Source organism: Pseudorca crassidens, chromosome 13, assembly GCF_039906515.1.
Source record: "Pseudorca crassidens isolate mPseCra1 chromosome 13, mPseCra1.hap1, whole genome shotgun sequence".
Classification (NCBI taxonomy): Eukaryota; Metazoa; Chordata; class Mammalia; order Artiodactyla; family Delphinidae; genus Pseudorca; species Pseudorca crassidens.
The window spans coordinates 33687597-33706718 of NC_090308.1; the positions used below are offsets into that span (position 1 = coordinate 33687597).

Consider the following 19122-nt stretch of genomic DNA (forward strand, 5'->3'; position numbering starts at 1 on the left):
GGTTTGAAAGCTGTTGTCATAATGAGCCACGATTTTTTGATGGGAGTAACTTTATATTCTTCAAGTGATTTTGGAGAGAAAAAAATTAGTATTACTCACTAGATACCTCTCCCCCCACCATCTATTATTCTTTATCTCAGTATCTGTTTTCTACATAACTCTCAATTTAAAATAATGAATTTGTCGATTTATTGTTATTATGTCTCCCTTGCCATATTACATGAATAACCAATGTGTGGAATAGCTTAGCAATTAGTAGCTACTCAGTAAATATTTGTCATGTGAATTTTGGAGGAAGCTTCTTGAAAATTACTTTAACCTGTGTAGTGATTTAGGCCAGCTGTCTTATTCCTTATATTAAGGATGTTTGTAATGCAGGGGTTCATAAGGTGGAAACTATACTTTGAAGTTTAAAAGCAAATCCCGGGCTACAGCTGAAAACCTGTAGCAGAAGGTAGAACCTGTCTATGAGTTTTTTGCACTGTCGTATTCTAAGCATTCATTGCCATTAAGATAGAAAATCCAGTTTAAAAAATATTGACTGTTTTTTCTTAGCTTCTGTCTATCTGCATCTTCTCCAATCCACCCCTACCTGCGACGGAGGGGAGGACACCAAGAGAAGCATTGTGTGGCTGCATTTAATAGTTTGTTTATTTATTTTTTACCAGATGTAGAGCATCCTTTCATATTTTTATTGGCCATTTTGGTACCCTCTTCTCTGAAGTGTCAAACTCTTGCTCATTTCTTTTTCTTTTTTTTCAGATTTCACTTACTTTTTTTATACTTTTTTTAAAAACATCTTTATTAGAGTGTAATTGCTTTACAATGGTGTGTTAGTTTCTGCTTTTTAAAAAAGTGAATCAGTTATACATATACATATGTTCCCAAATCTCTTCCCTCTTGCATCTCCCTCCCTCCCACCCTCTATATCCCACCCCTCTAGGTGGTCACAAAGCACCGAGCTAATCTCCCTGTGCTATGCGGCTGCTTCCCACTAGCTATCTATTTAACGTTTGGTAGTGTATATATGTCCATGCCACTCTCTCACTTCATCCCAGCTTACCCTTCCTGCTCCCCGTATCCTCAAGTCCATTATCTAGTAGGTCTGCGTTTTTATTCCCGTCTTGCCCCTAGGTTCTTCATGACCATTTTTTTTTTCTTTTTTAGATTCCATATATATGTGTTAGCATACGGTATTTTTTTTTTCTCTTTCTGATTTACTTCACTCTGTATGACAGGCTCTAGGTCCATCCACCTCACTAAAAATAACTCAATTTCGTTTCTTTTTATGACTAATATTCCATTGTATATATGTGCCACATCTTCTTTATTCATTCTTCTGTCATTGGACACTTAGGTTGCTTCCATGTCCTGCCTGTTGTAAATAGAGCTGCAATGAACATTGTGGTACATGACTCTTTTTGAATTATGGTTTTCTCAGGGTATATGCCCAGTAGTGGGATTGCTGGGTCATATGGTAGTTCTATTTTTAGTTTTTTAAGGAACCTCCATACTGTTCTCCGTAGTGGCTGTATCAATATACATTCCCACCAACAGTGCAAGAGGGTTCCCTTTTCTCCACACCCTCTCCAGCATTTATTGTTTCTAGATATTTTGATGATGGCCATTCTGACCGGTGTGAGATGATATCTCATTGTAGTTTTGATTTGCATTTCTTTAATGATTAGTGATGTTGAGCATTCTTTCATGTGTTTGTTGGCAATCTGTATATCTTCTGTGGAGAAATGCCTATTTAGGTCTTCTGACCATTTTTGGATTCAGTCCTTTGTTTTTTTGATATTGAGCTGCATGAGCTACTTGTAAATTTTGAAGATTAATCCTTTGTCAGTTGCTTCATTTGCAAATATTTTCTCCCATTCTGAGGATTGTGTTTTCGTCTTGTTTACGGTTTCTTTTGCTGTGCAAAAGCTTTAAAGTTTCATTAGGTCCCATTTGTTTATTTTTATTTCCATTTCTCTAGGAGATGGGTCAAAAAAGATCTTGCTGTGATTTATATCATAGACTGTTCTGCCTGTTTTCCTCTAAGAGTTTGATAGTGTCTGGCCATACATTTAGGTCTTTAATCCATTTTGAGTTTATTTTCGTGTATGGTGTTAGGGACTGTTCTAATTTCATTCTTTTACATGTAGCTGTCCAGTTTTCCCAGCACCACTTATTGAAGAGACTGTCTTTTCTCCACTGTATATTCTTGCCTCCTTTATCAAAGATAAGGTGACCACATGTGTGTGGGTTTATCTCTGGGCTTTCTATCCTGTTCCATTGATCTATATTTCTGTTTTTGTGCTAGTAACATACTGTCTTGATGACTGTAGCTTTGTCGTATAATCTGACGTCCGGGAGCCTGATTCCTCCAGCTCTGTTTTTGTTTCTCAAGATCGCGTAGGCTATTGGGGGTCTTTTGTATTTCCATACAAATTGTGAAATTTTTTGTTGTAGTTCTGTAAAAAATGCCAGTGGTAGTTTGATAGGGATTGCATTGAATCTGTAGATTGCTTTGGGTAGTATAGTCATTTTCACAATGTTGATTCTTCCAATCCAAGAACATGGTATATCTCTCCATCTATTTGTATCATCTTTAATTTCTTTCACCAGTGTCTTATAATTTTCTGCATACAGGTCTTTTGTCTCCTTAGGTATGTTTATTCCTAGATATTTTATTCTTTTTGTTGCAATGGTAAATGGGAGTGTTTTTTTAATTTCACTTTCAAATTTTTCATCATTAATGTATAGGAATGCAAGATATTTCTGTGCATTAATTTTGTATCCTACTACTTTACCAAATTCATTGATTATCTCTAGTAATTTTCTGGTAGCATTTTTAGGATTCTCTACGTATAGTATCATGTCATCTGCAAACAGTGACAGCTTTACCTCTTTTTTCCGATTTGGTTTCCTTTTATTTTTTTCTCTTCTGATTGCTGTTGCTGATACTTCCAAAACTATGTTGAATAATAGTGGTGAAACTGGGCAACCGTGTCTTGTTCCTGATCTTAGTGGAAATAGTTTCAGTTTTTCACCATTGAGGACGATGTTAGCTGTGCGTTTGTCATATATGGCCTTTATTATGTTGAGGTATGTTCCCTCTGTGCCTACTTTCTAGAGGGTTTCTATCATAAATGGGTGTTGAATTTTGTCAAAAGCTTTCTCTGCATCTATTGAGATGATCATATGGTTTTTATCCTTCAGTTTGTTAATATGGTGTATCACATTGATTGATTTGTGTGTATTGAAGAATCCTTGCATTCCTGGGATAAACCCCACTTGATCATGGTGTATGATCCTTTTAATGTGCTGTTGGATTCTGTTTGCTAGTATTTTGTTGAGGATTTTTGCATCTGTGTTCATCAGTGATATTGGCCTGTAGTTTTCTTTCTTTGTGACATCTTTGTCTGGTTTTGGTATTGGTGATGGTGGCCTCGTAGAATGAGTTTGGGAGTGTTCCTCCCTCTGCTATATTTTGGAACAGGTTGAGAAGGATAGGTGTTAGCTCTTCTCTAAATGTGTGATAGAATTCACCTGTGAAGCCATCTGGTCCTGGGGTTTTCTTTGTTGCAAGATTTGTAATCACAGTTTCAATTTCATTACTTGTGATTGGTCTGTTCATATTTTCTATTTCTTCCTGGTTCAGTCTTGGAAGGTTGCGCTTTCCTAAGAATTTGTCCATTTCTTCCAGGTTGTCCATTTTATTGGCATATAGTTGCTTGTAGTAATCTCTCATGATCCTTTGTATTTCTGCAGTGTCAGTTGTTACTTCTCCTTTTTCATTTCTAATTCTATTGACTTGAGTCTTCTCCCTTTTTTTCTTGATGAGTCTGGCTGGTGGTGTATCAATTTTGTTTATCTTCTCAAAGAAACAGCTTTTAGTTTTATTGATCTTTGCTATTGTTTCCTTCATTTCTTTTTCATTTATTTCTGATCTGATCTTTATGAGTTCTTTCCTCCTGCTAACTTTGGGGTTTTTGGTTCTTCTTTCCCTTTTTGCTTTAGGTGTAAGGTTAGGTTGTTTATTTGAGATGTTTCTTGTTTCTTAAGGTAGGATTGTATTGCTATAAACTTCCCTCTTAAAACTGCTTTTGCTGCATCCCATAGGTTTTGGCTCATCGTGTTTTCATTGTCATTTGTTTCTAGGTATTTTATGATATCCTCTTTGATTTCTTCAGGGATCTCTTGGTTATTAAGTAGTGTATTGTTTATCCTCCATGTGTTTGTATTTTTTACACATTTTTTCCTATAATTGATATCTAGCCCCATACCGTTGTGGTTGGAAAAGAAACTTGATACGATTTCAAGTTTCTTAAATTTACCAAGGCTTGATTTGTGACCCAAGATATGATCTATCATGGAGAATGTTCCATGAGCACTTTAGAAGAAAGTGTATTCTGTTGTTTTTGGATGGAATGTCCTATAAATATCAATTAAGTCCATCTTGTTTAATGTATCATTCAAAGCTTGTGTTTCCTTATTTATTTTCATTTTGGATGAGCTGTCCATTGGTGAAAGTGGGGTGTTAAAGCCCCCACTATGATTGTATTACTGTCAATTTCCCCTTTTATGGCTGTTAGCATTTGCCATATGTATAGAAGTGCTCCTATGTTGGGTGCATAAATATTTACAATTGTTATATTTTCTTCTTGGATTGATCCCTTGATCATTATGCAGTGTCCTTCTTTGTCCCTTGTAAGTCTTTATTTAAACTGTATTTTGTCTGATATGAGAATTGCTCCTCCAGCTTTCTTTTGGTTTCCACTTGCATGGAATATCTTTTTCCATCCCCTCACTTTCAGTCTGTATGTGTCCCTAGATCTGAAGTGGGTAGATAGCATATATACGGGTCTTGTTTTTCTGTCCATTCAGCCAGTCTATGTCTTTTGGTTGGAGCATTTAATCCTTTTACATTTAAGTCAATTATCGATATGTATGTTCCTATTACCATTTTCTTCATTGTTTTGGGTTTGTTATTGTAGGTCTTTTCCTTCTCTTGTTTTACCTGCCTAGAAAAGTTCCTCTAGCATTTGTTGTAAAGCTGTTTTGGTGGTGCTGAATTCTCTTAGCTTTTGCTTTTCTGTAACGCTTTTAATTTCTCCGTCAAATCTGAATGGTATCCTTGCTGGGTAGAGTAATCTTGGTTGTAGGTTATTCCCTTTTATCACTTTAAATATGTCCTGCCACTCCCTCTGGCTTGTGGAGTTTCTGCTGAAAGATCAGCTGTTAACCTTATGGGGATTCCCTTGTATGTTATTTGTTGTTTTTCCCTTGCTGCTTTTAATATTTTCTCTTTGTATTTAATTTTTGATAGTTTGATTACTATGTGTCTTGGCGTGTTTCTCCTTGGATTTGTCCTGAATGTGACTCTCTGTGCTTCCTGGACTTGACTAACTGTTTCCTTTCCCATATTAGGGAAGTTTTCAACTATAATCTCTTCAAATATTTTCTCAGTCCCTTTCTTTTTCTCTTCTTCTTCTGGGACCCATATAATTCGAATGTTGGTGTGTTTAATCTTGTCCCAGAGGTCTCTGAGACTGACCTCAATTCTTTTAATTCTTTTTTCTTTATTCTGCTCTGCAGTAGTGATTTCCACTATTTTGCCTTCCAGATCACTTATCCGTTCTTCTGCCTCAGTTATTCTGCTATTGATACCTTCTAGAGAATTTTTAATATCATTTGTTATGCTGTTCATCACTGTTTGTTTGCTCTTTAGTTCTTCTAGGTCCTTGTTAAACGTTTCTTTTATTTTCTCCATTTTATTTCCAAGATTTTGGATCATCTTTACTACCATTATTCCGAATTCTTTTTCAGGTAGACTGCCTGTTTCCTCCTCATTTGTTAGGTCTGTTGGGTTTTTGCCCTGCTCCTTCATCTGCTGTGTGATTCTCTGTCTTCTCATTTTGCTTAAGTTACTGTGTTTGGGGTCTTCTTGTCGCAGGCTGTAGGTTCGTAGTTCCCGTTGTTTTTGGTGTCTGCCCCCAGTGGCTAAGGTTGTTTCAGTGGGTTGTGTAGGCTTCCTGGTGGAGGGGACTAGTGCCTGTGTTCTGGTGGATGAGGCTGGATCTTGTCTTTCCGATGGGCAGTTCCACGCCTGATGGTGTGTTTTGGGGTGACTGTGGCCTTATGATTTTAGGCAGCCTCTCTGCTAATGGGTGGGGTTGTTTTCCTGTCTTACTAGTTGTTTTGCATAGTGTGTCCAGCAGTGTAGCTTGCTGGTCATTGAGTCGAGCTGGGTCTTGGCGTTGAGATGTAGATCTCTGGGAGATTTTCGCCGTTTGATATTACGTGGAGCTGGGAGGTGTCTTGTGGACCATTGTCCTGAACTTGGCTCTCCCATCTCAGAGGCAGAGGCTTGACGCCTGGCTGGAGCACCAAGAGCTTGTCATCCACAGGGCTCAGAATAAAAGCGAGAAAAAAAAGAAAGAAAGAAAGAAGAAGATAGAATTAAATCAAATAAAGTTATTAAAATAAAAAATAATTATTAAAAAAATCTTTTTAAAGTGAAAAAGAAGAGAGCAACAAACTAAAAAGCAAAGCCACCAATGATAACTGGTGCTAAAAAGTATACTAAGAACAAAAACAAAAACGGACAGACAGAACCCTAGGACAAACGGTAAAAGCAAAGCTATACAGACAAAATCACTCACAGAAGCATACACATGCATATTCACAAAAAGAGAAAAAGGGAAATATATATATATATATATCATTGCTCCCAAAGTCCACCTCCTCAATTTGGGATGATTCGTTGTCTATTCATGTATTCCACAGATGCAGGGTACATCAAGTTGATTGTGGAGCTTTAATCTGCTGCTTCTGAGGCTACTGGGAGGGATTTCACTTTCTCTTCTTTGTTCGCATAATTCCCGGGGTTCAGCTTTGGATTTGGACCCACCTCTGCATGCAGGCCGCCTGAGGGCATGTGTTCTTCTCTCAGACAGGACGGGGTTAAAGGAGTAGCTGATTCGGGGGCTCTGGCTCACTTAGGCCAGGGGGAGGGAGGGTTATGGCGTGCAGGGCGAGCCTTTGGTGGCAGAGGCCGGCGTGACGTTGCACCAGCCTGAGGCGCGCCGTGCATTCTCCCGGGGGAGTTGTCCCTGGATCCCGGGACCCTGGCAGTGGTGGGCTGCACAGGCTCCCGGAGGGGAGGTGTGGGGAGTGACCTGTGCTCGCACACAGGCCTCTTGGTGGCGGCAGCAGCAGCCTTAGCGTCTCATGCCTGTCTCTGGGATCCGCGCTGATAGCCGCGGCTCGCGCCCATCTCTGGAGCTCCTTTAAGCGGCACTCTGAATCCCCTCTCCTCGCGCACCAGGAAACAAAGAGGCAAGAATAAGTCTTTCCACTTCGGCAGGTCCAGACTTTTTCCCGGACTCCCTCCCAGCTAGCCATGGCGCACTAACGACCTGCAGGCTGTGTTCACTCAGCCAACCCCAGTCCTCTCCTGGGATAAGCTCCGAAGTCCGAGCCTCAGCTCGCAGCCCCGCCCTCCACGGCGGGTGAGCAGACAAGGCTCTCGGGCTGGTGAGTGCCGGTCGGCCCTCATCCTCTGTGCGGGAATCTCTCCGCTTTTCCCTCCGTGGCACCCCTGTTGCTGTGCTTTCCTTCGCAGCTCCGAAGCTTCCCCCCTCCACCACCCGCAGTCTCTGCCCGCGAAGGGGCTTCCTAATGTGCGGAAACCTTTCCTCCTTCACAGCTCCATCCCACTGGGGAAGGTCCCGTCCCTATTCTTTTGTCTCTGTTTTCTCTTTTACCCTACCCAGGTACGTGGGGAGTTTCTTGCCTTTTGGGAAGTCTGAGGTCTTCTGCCAGCGTTCAGTAGGTGTTCTGTAGGAGTTGTTGCACATGTAGATGTATTTCTGATGTATTTGTGGGGAGGAAGGTGATCTCCGCGTCTTACTCTTCCGCCATCTTGAAGCTCCTCCCATTTAGGTTTTTCTTCATATAATTTGCTTTAACTGATTTTAAAAATACCTTCAAAAGAATTTAGGGGGGCTTCCCTGGTGGCGCAGTGGTTGAGAGTCCGCCTGCCAATGCAGGGGACACAGGTTCGTGCCCCGGTCCGGGAAGATCCCACATGCCGGAGCGGCTGGGCCCGTTACCCATGGCCACTGAGCCTGTGCGTCCGGAGCCTGTGCTCCACAACGGGAGAGGCCACAACAGTGAGAGGTCTGCGTACCTCAAAAAAAAAAGAAAGAAAAAAAAGAATTTAGGGGCAGTTATCACTTTTTATAGATTAACACTTTCCTTTAAAGTTTTTTTGCCTCGCCAATGAATGTTCTTCCAGAGATTCAAAGAAGATCCCACCTGATAGCAATGTACTAATTAGAGACCATATGGACAGAGCTAGAGCTATGGGGTCCATAAAATTCAGTATCAAATTTCACCTCATTGTTGTTAAAGGAAAAAATGCTGTAATTCAATATTCATCATTTCCATAAGTTCAAACATTGGTATAATGTTTCCCAAAGTTTCTTTCAAGCAAATTATGTAAGCTATTCAAAATTAAATTACAGTGTACCTTTGACATTTGAGTTTAATACCTGATGCATTGCCTTATCACATGCTACTCACAAAGGCCAGTGATATACAATGATTTGTGATTTTCCCCCGTGTACATTTCAGTTTCCTACACTGAGAGGTGGATGTATGGAAACAGGTCAGCACCGGGCATCAGCCCCTGAGTTCAGCTTTGCTATGCCGTCTTTTCATTTCATCTGCAGGAAGTCTTCAGAAGTAAAAAGAAAAATACAAAACAAAACCAGCAAAAGCAAAAACAATACTTGGCCATATTTCATGAACGAAATGAGTTATAGCAGTATTCATTAATTTTGAGATTTGTAAAGGTCTTAGTACGCCAAGAATGTCAAAGATCAACTGTACTGTGTTTAGTTGCTAATCAGAGCTATCCATCTCTAAATATTTTCTCTTTATTTCCCTTGATAACCGTGTCTTTACAAATTTATCTCCCGGAGAGGTATGTTTTTAATAAAAGAAAACTTGTGGTAAAAGGGTCATATTCCATCTGTGAAAGTATTTGCTCTTTAAAAGTACAGTTTCTAGACCACTCATTCCCAATTTTAAGCATTTATTATGAACTTCTAAATAAATTATTCCTTAAGCCTTTAGACTTCAAGAGATATTACTATAGTCGTTTGGATTTTTAAGTAATGAGATTGCACATTTGTCTCTCCTAGAACCACCAAGACCCATTGCTCCTCCGCAGCTGCTTGGTGTGGGGCCTACATATTTGCTGATTCAGCTAAATGCCAACTCCATCATTGGTGATGGTCCCATCATTCTGAAAGAAGTAGAGTACAGAATGACATCAGGATCCTGGACAGAAACCCATGCAGTCAATGCTCCAACTTATAAATTATGGCATTTGGATCCGGATACTGAATATGAGATCCGTGTTCTACTTACAAGACCTGGTGAAGGCGGGACGGGGCTTCCAGGACCTCCACTAATCACCAGAACCAAATGTGCAGGTAAGACTGAAGAGCCGGCCACTCTGCCAGTGAAGGAATCTAGCATAAGGCATACAATATTCATACAATATTCAAAGTACTAATTATTTGGTACATGATTAGTCACACTATTCTAAGAGTTCCAGTTGGAGCCTTAAGTATGTCATAAATTTGAGTGATTTAAGGGCAGTGTGAATGTTTCTCTTTTATTTTTCAGTAGTATTATGAATCCACAGTCTTTTCTTGCATGGTAATTTTGCTTGGCTTGCTTATATTTAGTCCAAAATCTCTGATTGATGCAGGTGAATGTATTATATAGAGAGAAAACCTTTGCAGTTCAAGCAAACGTTGAATACCTTTCTACTATGTGGAAATTGTCTTCCTCGATAATTTTGTTATGGTCAGTGCAGAGGCCATATCTGATAATACACATAAGAAAAGTTACTCTGAGCCAATCCTCAGTAAGATAACCCTCCTATTCAGAAAATCCTGTTGTCGAGGATGAATGCAGCAGCTTGGCACCCAGCTGTAAAATACAGAGGCTTTCCATATGTTTTTAAGCCTTGTATTGCCCTCCTAATGCCTGAAACAGAGTGGTGAAAATAATAGCACATGGAGAAAACACAAAGAAAGAATAAAAAGTGAAATAAAAAGTAATATAAAAGCATACATCCTAGTTCCTTATTGTACGATTGTTATAATGAGAGAAAATGTTAGCTATTTATTAAAAGCCACTGAAAAGTTTGTCTAAGTTATTAGAGTATACTTTTAGTGCATTGTTTATTTTATTGTTGAAAATAGTTTAATTTTTTAGGTCAGTTGAAAGAAACATTTTTTATCCATCAAGCATTATGTTGAAACACCTGCAAAGTTAGTACCTGGGTCTATGCGTCTTGAACATTTATAGATTTAGGTTCTGAAAATTGAAAACTAAGACCATGAGGATCTATGAAAATGTAAATGCCTGTAAAATGTCTTTCGTTTCTTTAACATCTGTTTAGCAGTTACAGTATTCTGAGGCTACCCACCAAGAGTACTGATCTAAGATCAAAGCAAAATCCATGCAATTACCTAATGTACTGTCATCCCTAAATATTTTTTATTCTGGTTCAATTTTTATATGTTAATATTTATATATTAATTGTAAATATCAATATATTTCATATATTAATATTGAAAAATGCTCACCAATAGGAAGCTTAACGGCTCCATCATTAGTCTCAGATGTAGACAATAGAGTCTAGTAATTTGCTGATTGGTGTCATACATTTATCCTGTGGTTGAAAAATAGCTTAACCTCAAAAACACTGGGTAAGTCTCCATGGCTCAGCCTAAATCACACAAATTGCTTTTCAAATTTGTTGTACAGCTATGTCTTTTCATTCTAGGTAATGTGACAAATTATTCTTATTGTAGTAGATGAACTTCCTGAGGGGAAAAACAATTTAACTCTACAACCTCAACTAGTCAGAGAAATAATTTAAAAAGGAGACAGTATGGAAACTGAGAAGTAGCTCACTCTTCCAAAATTAATATCCAGTGCTAACATAAAAAGATGAATAGTGATGTTCATTTTACTGAAGATATTGCCTACACATATTTTCTGATAAAATTACCTTTTTCTGCCTACATTTAATCCTTATAAGGTATACACAAATTAAAATAATAAGTGTTGATTTACTATTCCAGAGATCTTCCTTGTGACTTTTTGTGCCCTAACTTCTTTCTTTTAAATACCTCATCTGCCTTCTTATTTTTTTTGTTTCATCAAAATAGATCCTTAAAAATTTACAGTACCACACAATGTGTTGTTAATATAATGTAATTTTTTAACTTAGGAATTATTTGAAATCGGCCATTGGTGTGAAGGCCAATGGAGATGGCAAATAAATGAAACTGTGGGTTTTTTTTAATATATCTTTATTGGAGTGTAATTGCTTTACAATGTTGTGTTAGTTTCTGTTGTACAACAAAGTGAATCAGCTATAAGTATACATATATCCCCATATCCCCTCCCTCTTGAGCCTCCCTCCCATCCTCCCTATCCCACCCCTCTAGGTCATCACAAAGCATCCAGCTGATCTCCCTGTGCTGTGGAAAAGCTTCCCACTAGCCATCCATTTTACATTTGGTAGTGTATATATGTCATTGCTACTCTCTCACTTCATCCCAGTTTCCCCTTCCCCCCCGTGTCCTCAAGTCCGTTCTCTACTCTGCGTCTTTATTCCTGCCCTGCCACTAGGTTTATCAGTACTGTTTTTTTAGATTCCATATATGTACATTAACATATGGCATTTCTTTTTCTATTTCTGACGTACTTCACTCTGTATGAATAACTCAATTTTGTTCGTTTTTATGGCTGAGTAGTGTTCCATTGTATATATGTGCCACATCTTCTTTATCCATAGCAAGATCTTTTTTGACCCACCTCCTAGAGTAATGGAAATAAAATACAAAATAAACAAATGGGACCTAATGAAACTTAAAAGTTTTTGCACAGCAATGGAAACCATAAACTAGACGAAAAGGCAACCCTCAGAATGGGAGAAAATATTTGCAAACGAAGCAACTGACAAAAGATTAATCTCCAAAATATATAAGCAGCTCATGAAGCTCAATATAAAAAAAACAAACAACCCAATCCAAAAATGGGCAGAAGACCTAAATAGACATTTCTTCAAAGAAGACATACAGATTGCCAACGAACACATGAAAGGGTGCTCAACATCACTAATCATTAGAGAAATGCAGATCAAAACCACAATGAGATATCATCTCACACCAGTCAGAATTGCCATCATCAAAAAATCTACAAACAGTAAATGCTGGAGAGGGTGTGGAGAAAAGGGAACCCTCCTGCACTGTTGGTGGGAATGTATATTGATACAGCCACTATGGAGAACAGTATGGAGGTCCCTTAAAAAACTAACAATAGAACTACCTTATGACCCAGCAATCCCACTACTGGGCATATACCCTGAGAAAACCATAATTTAAAACGACACGTGAACCCCAACGTTCATTGCAGCACTGTTTACAATTGCCAGGACATGGAAGCAACCTAAATGTCCATTGACAGGTGAATGGATAATGAAATTGTGTTTTAAGGCTAGTTATGCTCTATTAAGTGGATGAAAAGAACATGTTGATGAGCATTGACTTATCCCTATTGAATACTTATGTTCAGAATGCATATTGAGCTGCAGTAAGTAAAAATAGGACTGTAAAGTGTTTGAGATATTTTACTTTGAGAATAACCTTATCTGTATGGGAGGGGATAGAGTAAAAATAACTTACACTCATAGGTGCTTTCAAATTTATAAATGTCTTGACATTTTGAAATAATATTGGTCTTTTTTTCTGATATGTTATTTGAGAAACATTTAAGTTGTGGGCTCTGTGGCATACAATGGTATCAAGCTCACTCATCTGTAGTTTTACTTCCAAATGTAAAAAGTTTTTTTTAAAACTATCTTTCACATGTGGTGAGTCTTTGTCACATATCTTTATTAATTTATTTATGTCCTCACAAGGTGTGTTTGTTGCAGGTTTTAAGGTTAAAAAAAAAAGTGCTTATAAACTAGATTTCCAGGTACATTGTAAATTGTAGAGAAACTGGTTACTGTTTTATAGGAATGTCTACTAATCTTGCTCTATTATTAGAAAAAGAGGGAAAGCTTATGCAATTATATATTCTATTAATTTTTAAATAATCCTGAAAAGCAGAAGTTGGATATAATTGATAAACATTGCATGTCTAAATACAGAGTCAGTAAAGGTTAAATTTATGATGTCCATCCACTTCTCTTCAAGGTTCCTTTCCCCAGGTTTAAGATCCCTCAAACCCTACCAACACCAGCATCATCACTAGACTCAGCCTGGTGTTTTATAACAACAAAATAGAACACAACTTACGCTATGATATTATCTGATATTTAGTACAAAAATTCTTCATAGTCTGGGGAAATGATCCCTTTAAGACACCAAACATAACTTTTGGAGAAGTTCCCATCTAATTCTATTAAATTGTGCAAACTCTGAATACTGGTTCTATAAACCATTCCATTTTAACAAATATTAGGAGAATGTCATGGTGTAGGGTAGTGTTTTACCATTAATATCATCTGGTTGAGTAAATATTTATTGTTTTGAAATAGCTATTTTAATGCATTCTACATGTTAGACCACCAAGAAGCCTTTGAAGATAAGTATAAATTTTTTTTAGCTATATGTATGTGTCTGATATCAATTTCACATGAATTTCTTATAAGTAACAAAGGGGTGATGATTACTTTCATTCTCTCAGAAATTCTTATTTTATTTTGGTGTATCACAGAGGAACAATTTTTGACTACTAGGGAGCTATCAAAGAGTAAATTAGTTACTCTTTAGTGTCTTAAAGACTCCATTTTAATGTAGTTAAGCCTTTGAAATTTTACTTCTGGCAATAGTAAACTTTTTCATTCTTGGCAGAGATCTGTCAATAAATAATTTTACAGCAAATTAATGAAATGGTTTTATTTATGTATTAATGAGTATATTTTGTATTTTAAATGCAAGTGTAGATTTTCATAATTTAGTATTGATTGGTACTGCTTTATAATTATTTGGATATTATTATCCCAATTTTGTAGCTGGTGAATCTAAGATTCAAGAAAAACAAAATAAAAACAATGATTTGGCTAACCTCAGGCAACTGGGCAACTGGGGCTCACACCCATTTTCTGGAACTTGAAAAGCCTGAATTTTTTCCCGTCTTTCTCCTACTACAGGCGATCTTTCCCACCCCCACCCCCTTTCAGAAGAAGAGTGTAGCCTGAGTAAATGAAAGTATGACGTCTGGGAGGGATGTACATTTTAAAAAATTGAATAATTTTTTAATTCATGGCTGAATTATTCCTTGAGAAAACATAGCTTAATGTTTGCAACTTCAATTTTATTAAAAGCACAATTGATTAGTGTGTTGACACTCAAGTATACACTCTTAAATATTTTAAACAGTTAAAGAAGTGTAAAAAATGTTTTACATTATTCTTTTCTGAAAATGTCCTACCTAGTTGCCAAAGCTGTGTCTTTGTTTTCTTTCTGAAGTACATTAAAATCATTTGGTAAGTGCAATTACCTGCTTCAGGGTTACTCAAGTTAGGAGAGGTGGTAATTACAGCCCCTGGTGCCTGTAGCCACCTACACTTGCCTCATGCTTCTCTATGTGCCTGAGGGGTATGATTACTTCGTTGTTAGCTTACAGCCTGACCCATGTTATTGTTCACATAATGCTTTTTCAGGCATTTTATACATTTTTAAAAAGGTATAAATGTGACATTGTCTTAAATGGGAAGTAATTCAAAAACTCCACTGAACAGTCAAAGAAAGCACACTTGTTTTTTCAGTGTGTCTATTTCCTCTGGGTATACCATCTGGTACAGAAGCTAAGAAAATACAGTTTTCTCTTTCTCTTATTAAATGGAAATAAAATATGCCATCATCAGAAATTGTCTGCATTGCTTGCTTTGGCAATTGCATGTTAAAATTGCTCTTTTAAATTGCCTTCTGCTTCTGGGTAACCCATTGTGGCACTGCTTTATGATTAACTGACATTTTAACAGCATCTTCTTCCTAGGGAAGTCAAGAGTTCAGGGTGTCCAGAACGTAGTATATTTACACAGTTGGGAAAGCTACTCTCTACTCTTATATTGAAGTTCAGTGCTCTTGGCAATTCTCATTGAAAAATGTAGATCTATGAAGCAGTGAAAAAGAGAGTGTCTTATTTTAAACGTAAACATTTGCTAAAACTGCATTTTTTTCTCTCCTAAGTCCAAAATGGAAGGAAACAAAACAAAACAATACTCAGGCATACACCAGAAACCACAGAGCAAGGAATTAAATTTTGGCCTTTTAGCTATAGTATCATCAGCAAAGTGGAACCATATATTGATTTTTATTGTGGTCTAAGATAGTTATCAATCACAAAGACTATTTATCATTGAAACTCAGCCTTGCAGTTAAACAAAAAACAAAATAAACAGCTCTGTAAGAATTGGTATGGTTTAACAGTATACGGTTGCCATATGGTTTGATTTCAGTTGAAGGCTTATATCAGTGCTTGTTTTAAAATTTTTTTTGAAATTTATTAATATGATTTTTACATGGCTTCTTTATTGTTTTTGAGCAAAAAATTTTAAAGGCAATGCTATTATTATTGAAGTTAAAAAAAACTAAATCTAAAAAGCCATAAGAAAAGTAATGGAAAACAACAGTTCTTCAATTTTCTTAAAAATCTAAAAGAGTAAAACCCTCTTATAGATTTTTTTTTCTTTTTTAGTGAGTAAAACCTGATTTTGTTTTTCAGATTCTGTAGGGAATATTTCAGTTTGAAAAACATTTATCTATTCAGAGAAATTTTATTGGCTTTGTCGTTTGTTAACAGCACTGGGTTAAGTACTAGGTCTTCAAAGTTATACAAGCAGTGCCTTGCACTTAAGTTCCTAGTAGTCACGAGGGACAGCCCTATAAACAAAGAGTAAAATGCAAAGTGAAAGCAGTGAAGCTCTTCCTGTTTTTCAAGAAAGTGTTTCCGAGAAGCTGTCACCAGGAAAAGATGGCTTTTAAACTGGATCTTAAAAATTGACTATGAGTTTTTAAGGCAGAAAGAACAGAAAACAGAATAAAAAACAGAGGGGACCATATGCTTATCCCAGTTGTTAACATTGCTGATGTTTTTTGGATTATGAAAATAGATGGAGCACTGGCTGACTCTGGGCTGTGGTAGAACAGAAGCTGCAGGTGGGATGTGGCCAGGGCTAATGTAGCCCAGGCTGCTATCCTGTTGTTTTTAAGAAGCAGATTGACATTACTGGATTTGCTTTTAGAAAGGTCATCTCTCTGTGGAAGAGGAGTTAGAACTAAGGAAAGACTGGGAGCGGAAAAACCATGAAATCATGCTTATAATCAAAATATGCTGTCTATTATCTTCACTGTAGCATGTCTCTCTTACTGTAGATCAGAAATAGGATATCTATAAATTCCTGGAAATATTGTCATTTCTAATAATCAAAGTTCCTTTCATTAAAGGGATTTTAAAGATATTTTATAGGTGATCTAACTTACTTTATTGTTTGATTTACTTTTCTTTTTCAAATATGTGGGTCAGCCAGTGTCCTTAATGCGCATGCAAAATCCATGGTATAATACATTATTGTAGAGGAGAAAATTATGAAGGATTGGAGAGAAATTCAAGAGCTACTGTGTATTTGGTGGGATATTTATTCACTTCATAAATTTTATTGAGGTTGGAGTTGTATACATTGCCATGCTGAGGACTGTAGAAGATACAACATTAGTAGGACAGGCTTCCTACTCTTCAGGAACTGACAGTCTAGTGTAAGAAACCATAATACCAATAAAAGTATAGTAAGTTATATAATAAAAATACAAAGCACTTTGGAACTCCAGAGATGAGGGGGTTCATTTCTGACCCCAAAACCATTTTTCTCAAGCAATATGTTTGAAAACAATATCAACCATTCTTTCCTGAACACAGCTGGATTAACACTTCTGTTAGCCTTATCCCTAATTCCTTAACTGTGAAATAATGTATAAAACGATGTGCAGCCGGTAGTCACCATAAGGATGATTTGCCTTCTCTTTTTCCTTTCTTCTAACACATAGGGAAACTATATGCACAGATGGAGGCATTAAATTGAAAATATAATTCACATCCTAATTTTTTTAAAAAAGATTTATTATTTTATTTATTTATTTATTTTATTTTTTGGCTGTGTTGGGTCTTAGTTGCAGCATGCAGGATCTTTGTTGAGGCATGTGGAATCTTTTTTTCGTTTGGCGCGCGGTCCGCTGGGGTTTCTTTCTAGTTGCAGTGCGCCGGCTTCTCTCTAGTTGTGCCATGTGGGTTTTCTCTTCTCTAGTTGTGGCTTGCAGGGTCCAGGGTGTGTGGGCTCTGTAGTTGTGGCACACGGGCTTTGTTGCTCCGCGGCATATGGGATCCCAGTTCCTCCACCAGGGATCGAACCCGCGTCCCCTGCAGTGTAAGGCAGATTCTTTACCAGTGGTCCACCAGGGAAGTCCCTCACATTCTAATTTAAATTATCCAAGTAATTTGTGTGGTTGCTTTTGAATTCTCTGGGGCCCATGGATGATAGCAATGTTATTCTAAATTTCAATGGAGAGAGAGATTAATTTATAATATAAGCAACTTCTGTTAAGTCTCCTAGTAGTCTATAATGCTAGGAACCCCAGTATAAGAGTCATGAAAGGTAAACAAATATGAAATCCTCTTTCCCACTGCCCCTTTTGTTTTTTGCCTCAGGCATGGGGTGTACTTTTAACCATACGTACAGTTTATGGCACGTTTTCTAATAGCTGTGTAACTAATTAAGTAGAGTTGGGCTGCTTTCAGCTTAAAATTGTCTTCTTTTGACTTATTTCGTTGCTAGAAAGCATTTGGTACCAGTAAAAATGACACTTTTAATTTATCCACAGTACTTTACTACATGCTGAGTCTGTTAACAGTATCATTAAGTACTCTTTTTATTGGCTTCATTTGTTTTTATTGAATTTTGCATATGCAGTAAAGCTGACAGGTGAAAATGATTTGAATAACAGCATCAGTTCCATTAAATATCCTGGATACCCCTCTGGTCCTAGGTTTTTATTTGATATTAGGAAGTAGAAATAGCAGTAAAATAATATCTTAATAATGTCTTAAGTGATAATAATATAAGAATATCCGAAGAAGAAAATGACATGGGTAGAATTAAGAAGCTATGGGTCAGTCATCTCCTAGAGAAATGGAAATAAAAACAAAAATAAACAAATGGGACCTAATGAAACTTAAAAGCTTTTGCATAGCAAAGGACACCATAAACAAGACAAAAAGACAACCCTCAGAATGGGAGAAAATATTTGCAAATGAAGCAACTGACAAAGGATTAATCTCCACAATTTACAAGCAGCTCATGCAGCTCAATATCAGAAAAACAAAAACCCAATCCAAAAATGAGCAGAAGGCCTAAATAGACATTTCTCCAAAGATATACAGACTGCCAACAAACACATGAAAGGATGCTCAACATCACTAATCATTAGAGAAATGCAAATCGAAACTACAATGAGGTATCATCTCACACCAGTCAGAATGGCCATCATCAAAAAATCTAGAAACAATAAATGCTGGAGAGGGTGTGGAGAAAAGGGAACCCTCTTGCACTGTTGGTGGGAATGTAAATTGGTACAGCCACTATGGAGAATAGTATGGAGATTCCCTAAAAAACTAAAAATAGAACTACCGTATGACCCAACAATCCCACTACTGGGCATATACCCTGAGAAAACCATAATTCAAAGAGTCATGTACCAAAATGTTCATTGCAGCTCTATTTACAATAGCCAGGAGATGGAAGCAACCTAAGTGTCCATCAATAGATGAATGGATAAAGAAGATGTGGCACATATATACAATGGAATATTACTCAGCCATAAAAAGAAACAAAATTGAGTTATTTGTAGTGAGGCGGATGGACCTATAGTCTGTCATTCAGAGTGAAGTAAGTCAGAAAGAGAAAAAGAAATACCGTATGCTAACACATATATATGGAATCTAAGAAAAAAAAAAAAAATGTCATGAAGAACC

At 37.2% G+C, this 19122-nt stretch overlaps 1 protein-coding gene across 13 annotated transcripts in view; it reads left to right on the forward strand.

Annotated features, from left to right (window-relative positions):
- The window catches only part of PTPRK (protein tyrosine phosphatase receptor type K), a 566337-nt gene that overhangs the window by 342036 nt on the left and 205179 nt on the right, over window positions 1-19122 (forward strand). For all 13 annotated transcript variants that reach the window (XM_067702150.1, XM_067702139.1, XM_067702144.1 and 10 more), the window contains exon 7: window positions 9201-9494. In XM_067702150.1, the coding sequence (XP_067558251.1) occupies window positions 9201-9494 (294 nt within the window). The remainder of the gene's footprint in view (window positions 1-9200; window positions 9495-19122) is intronic.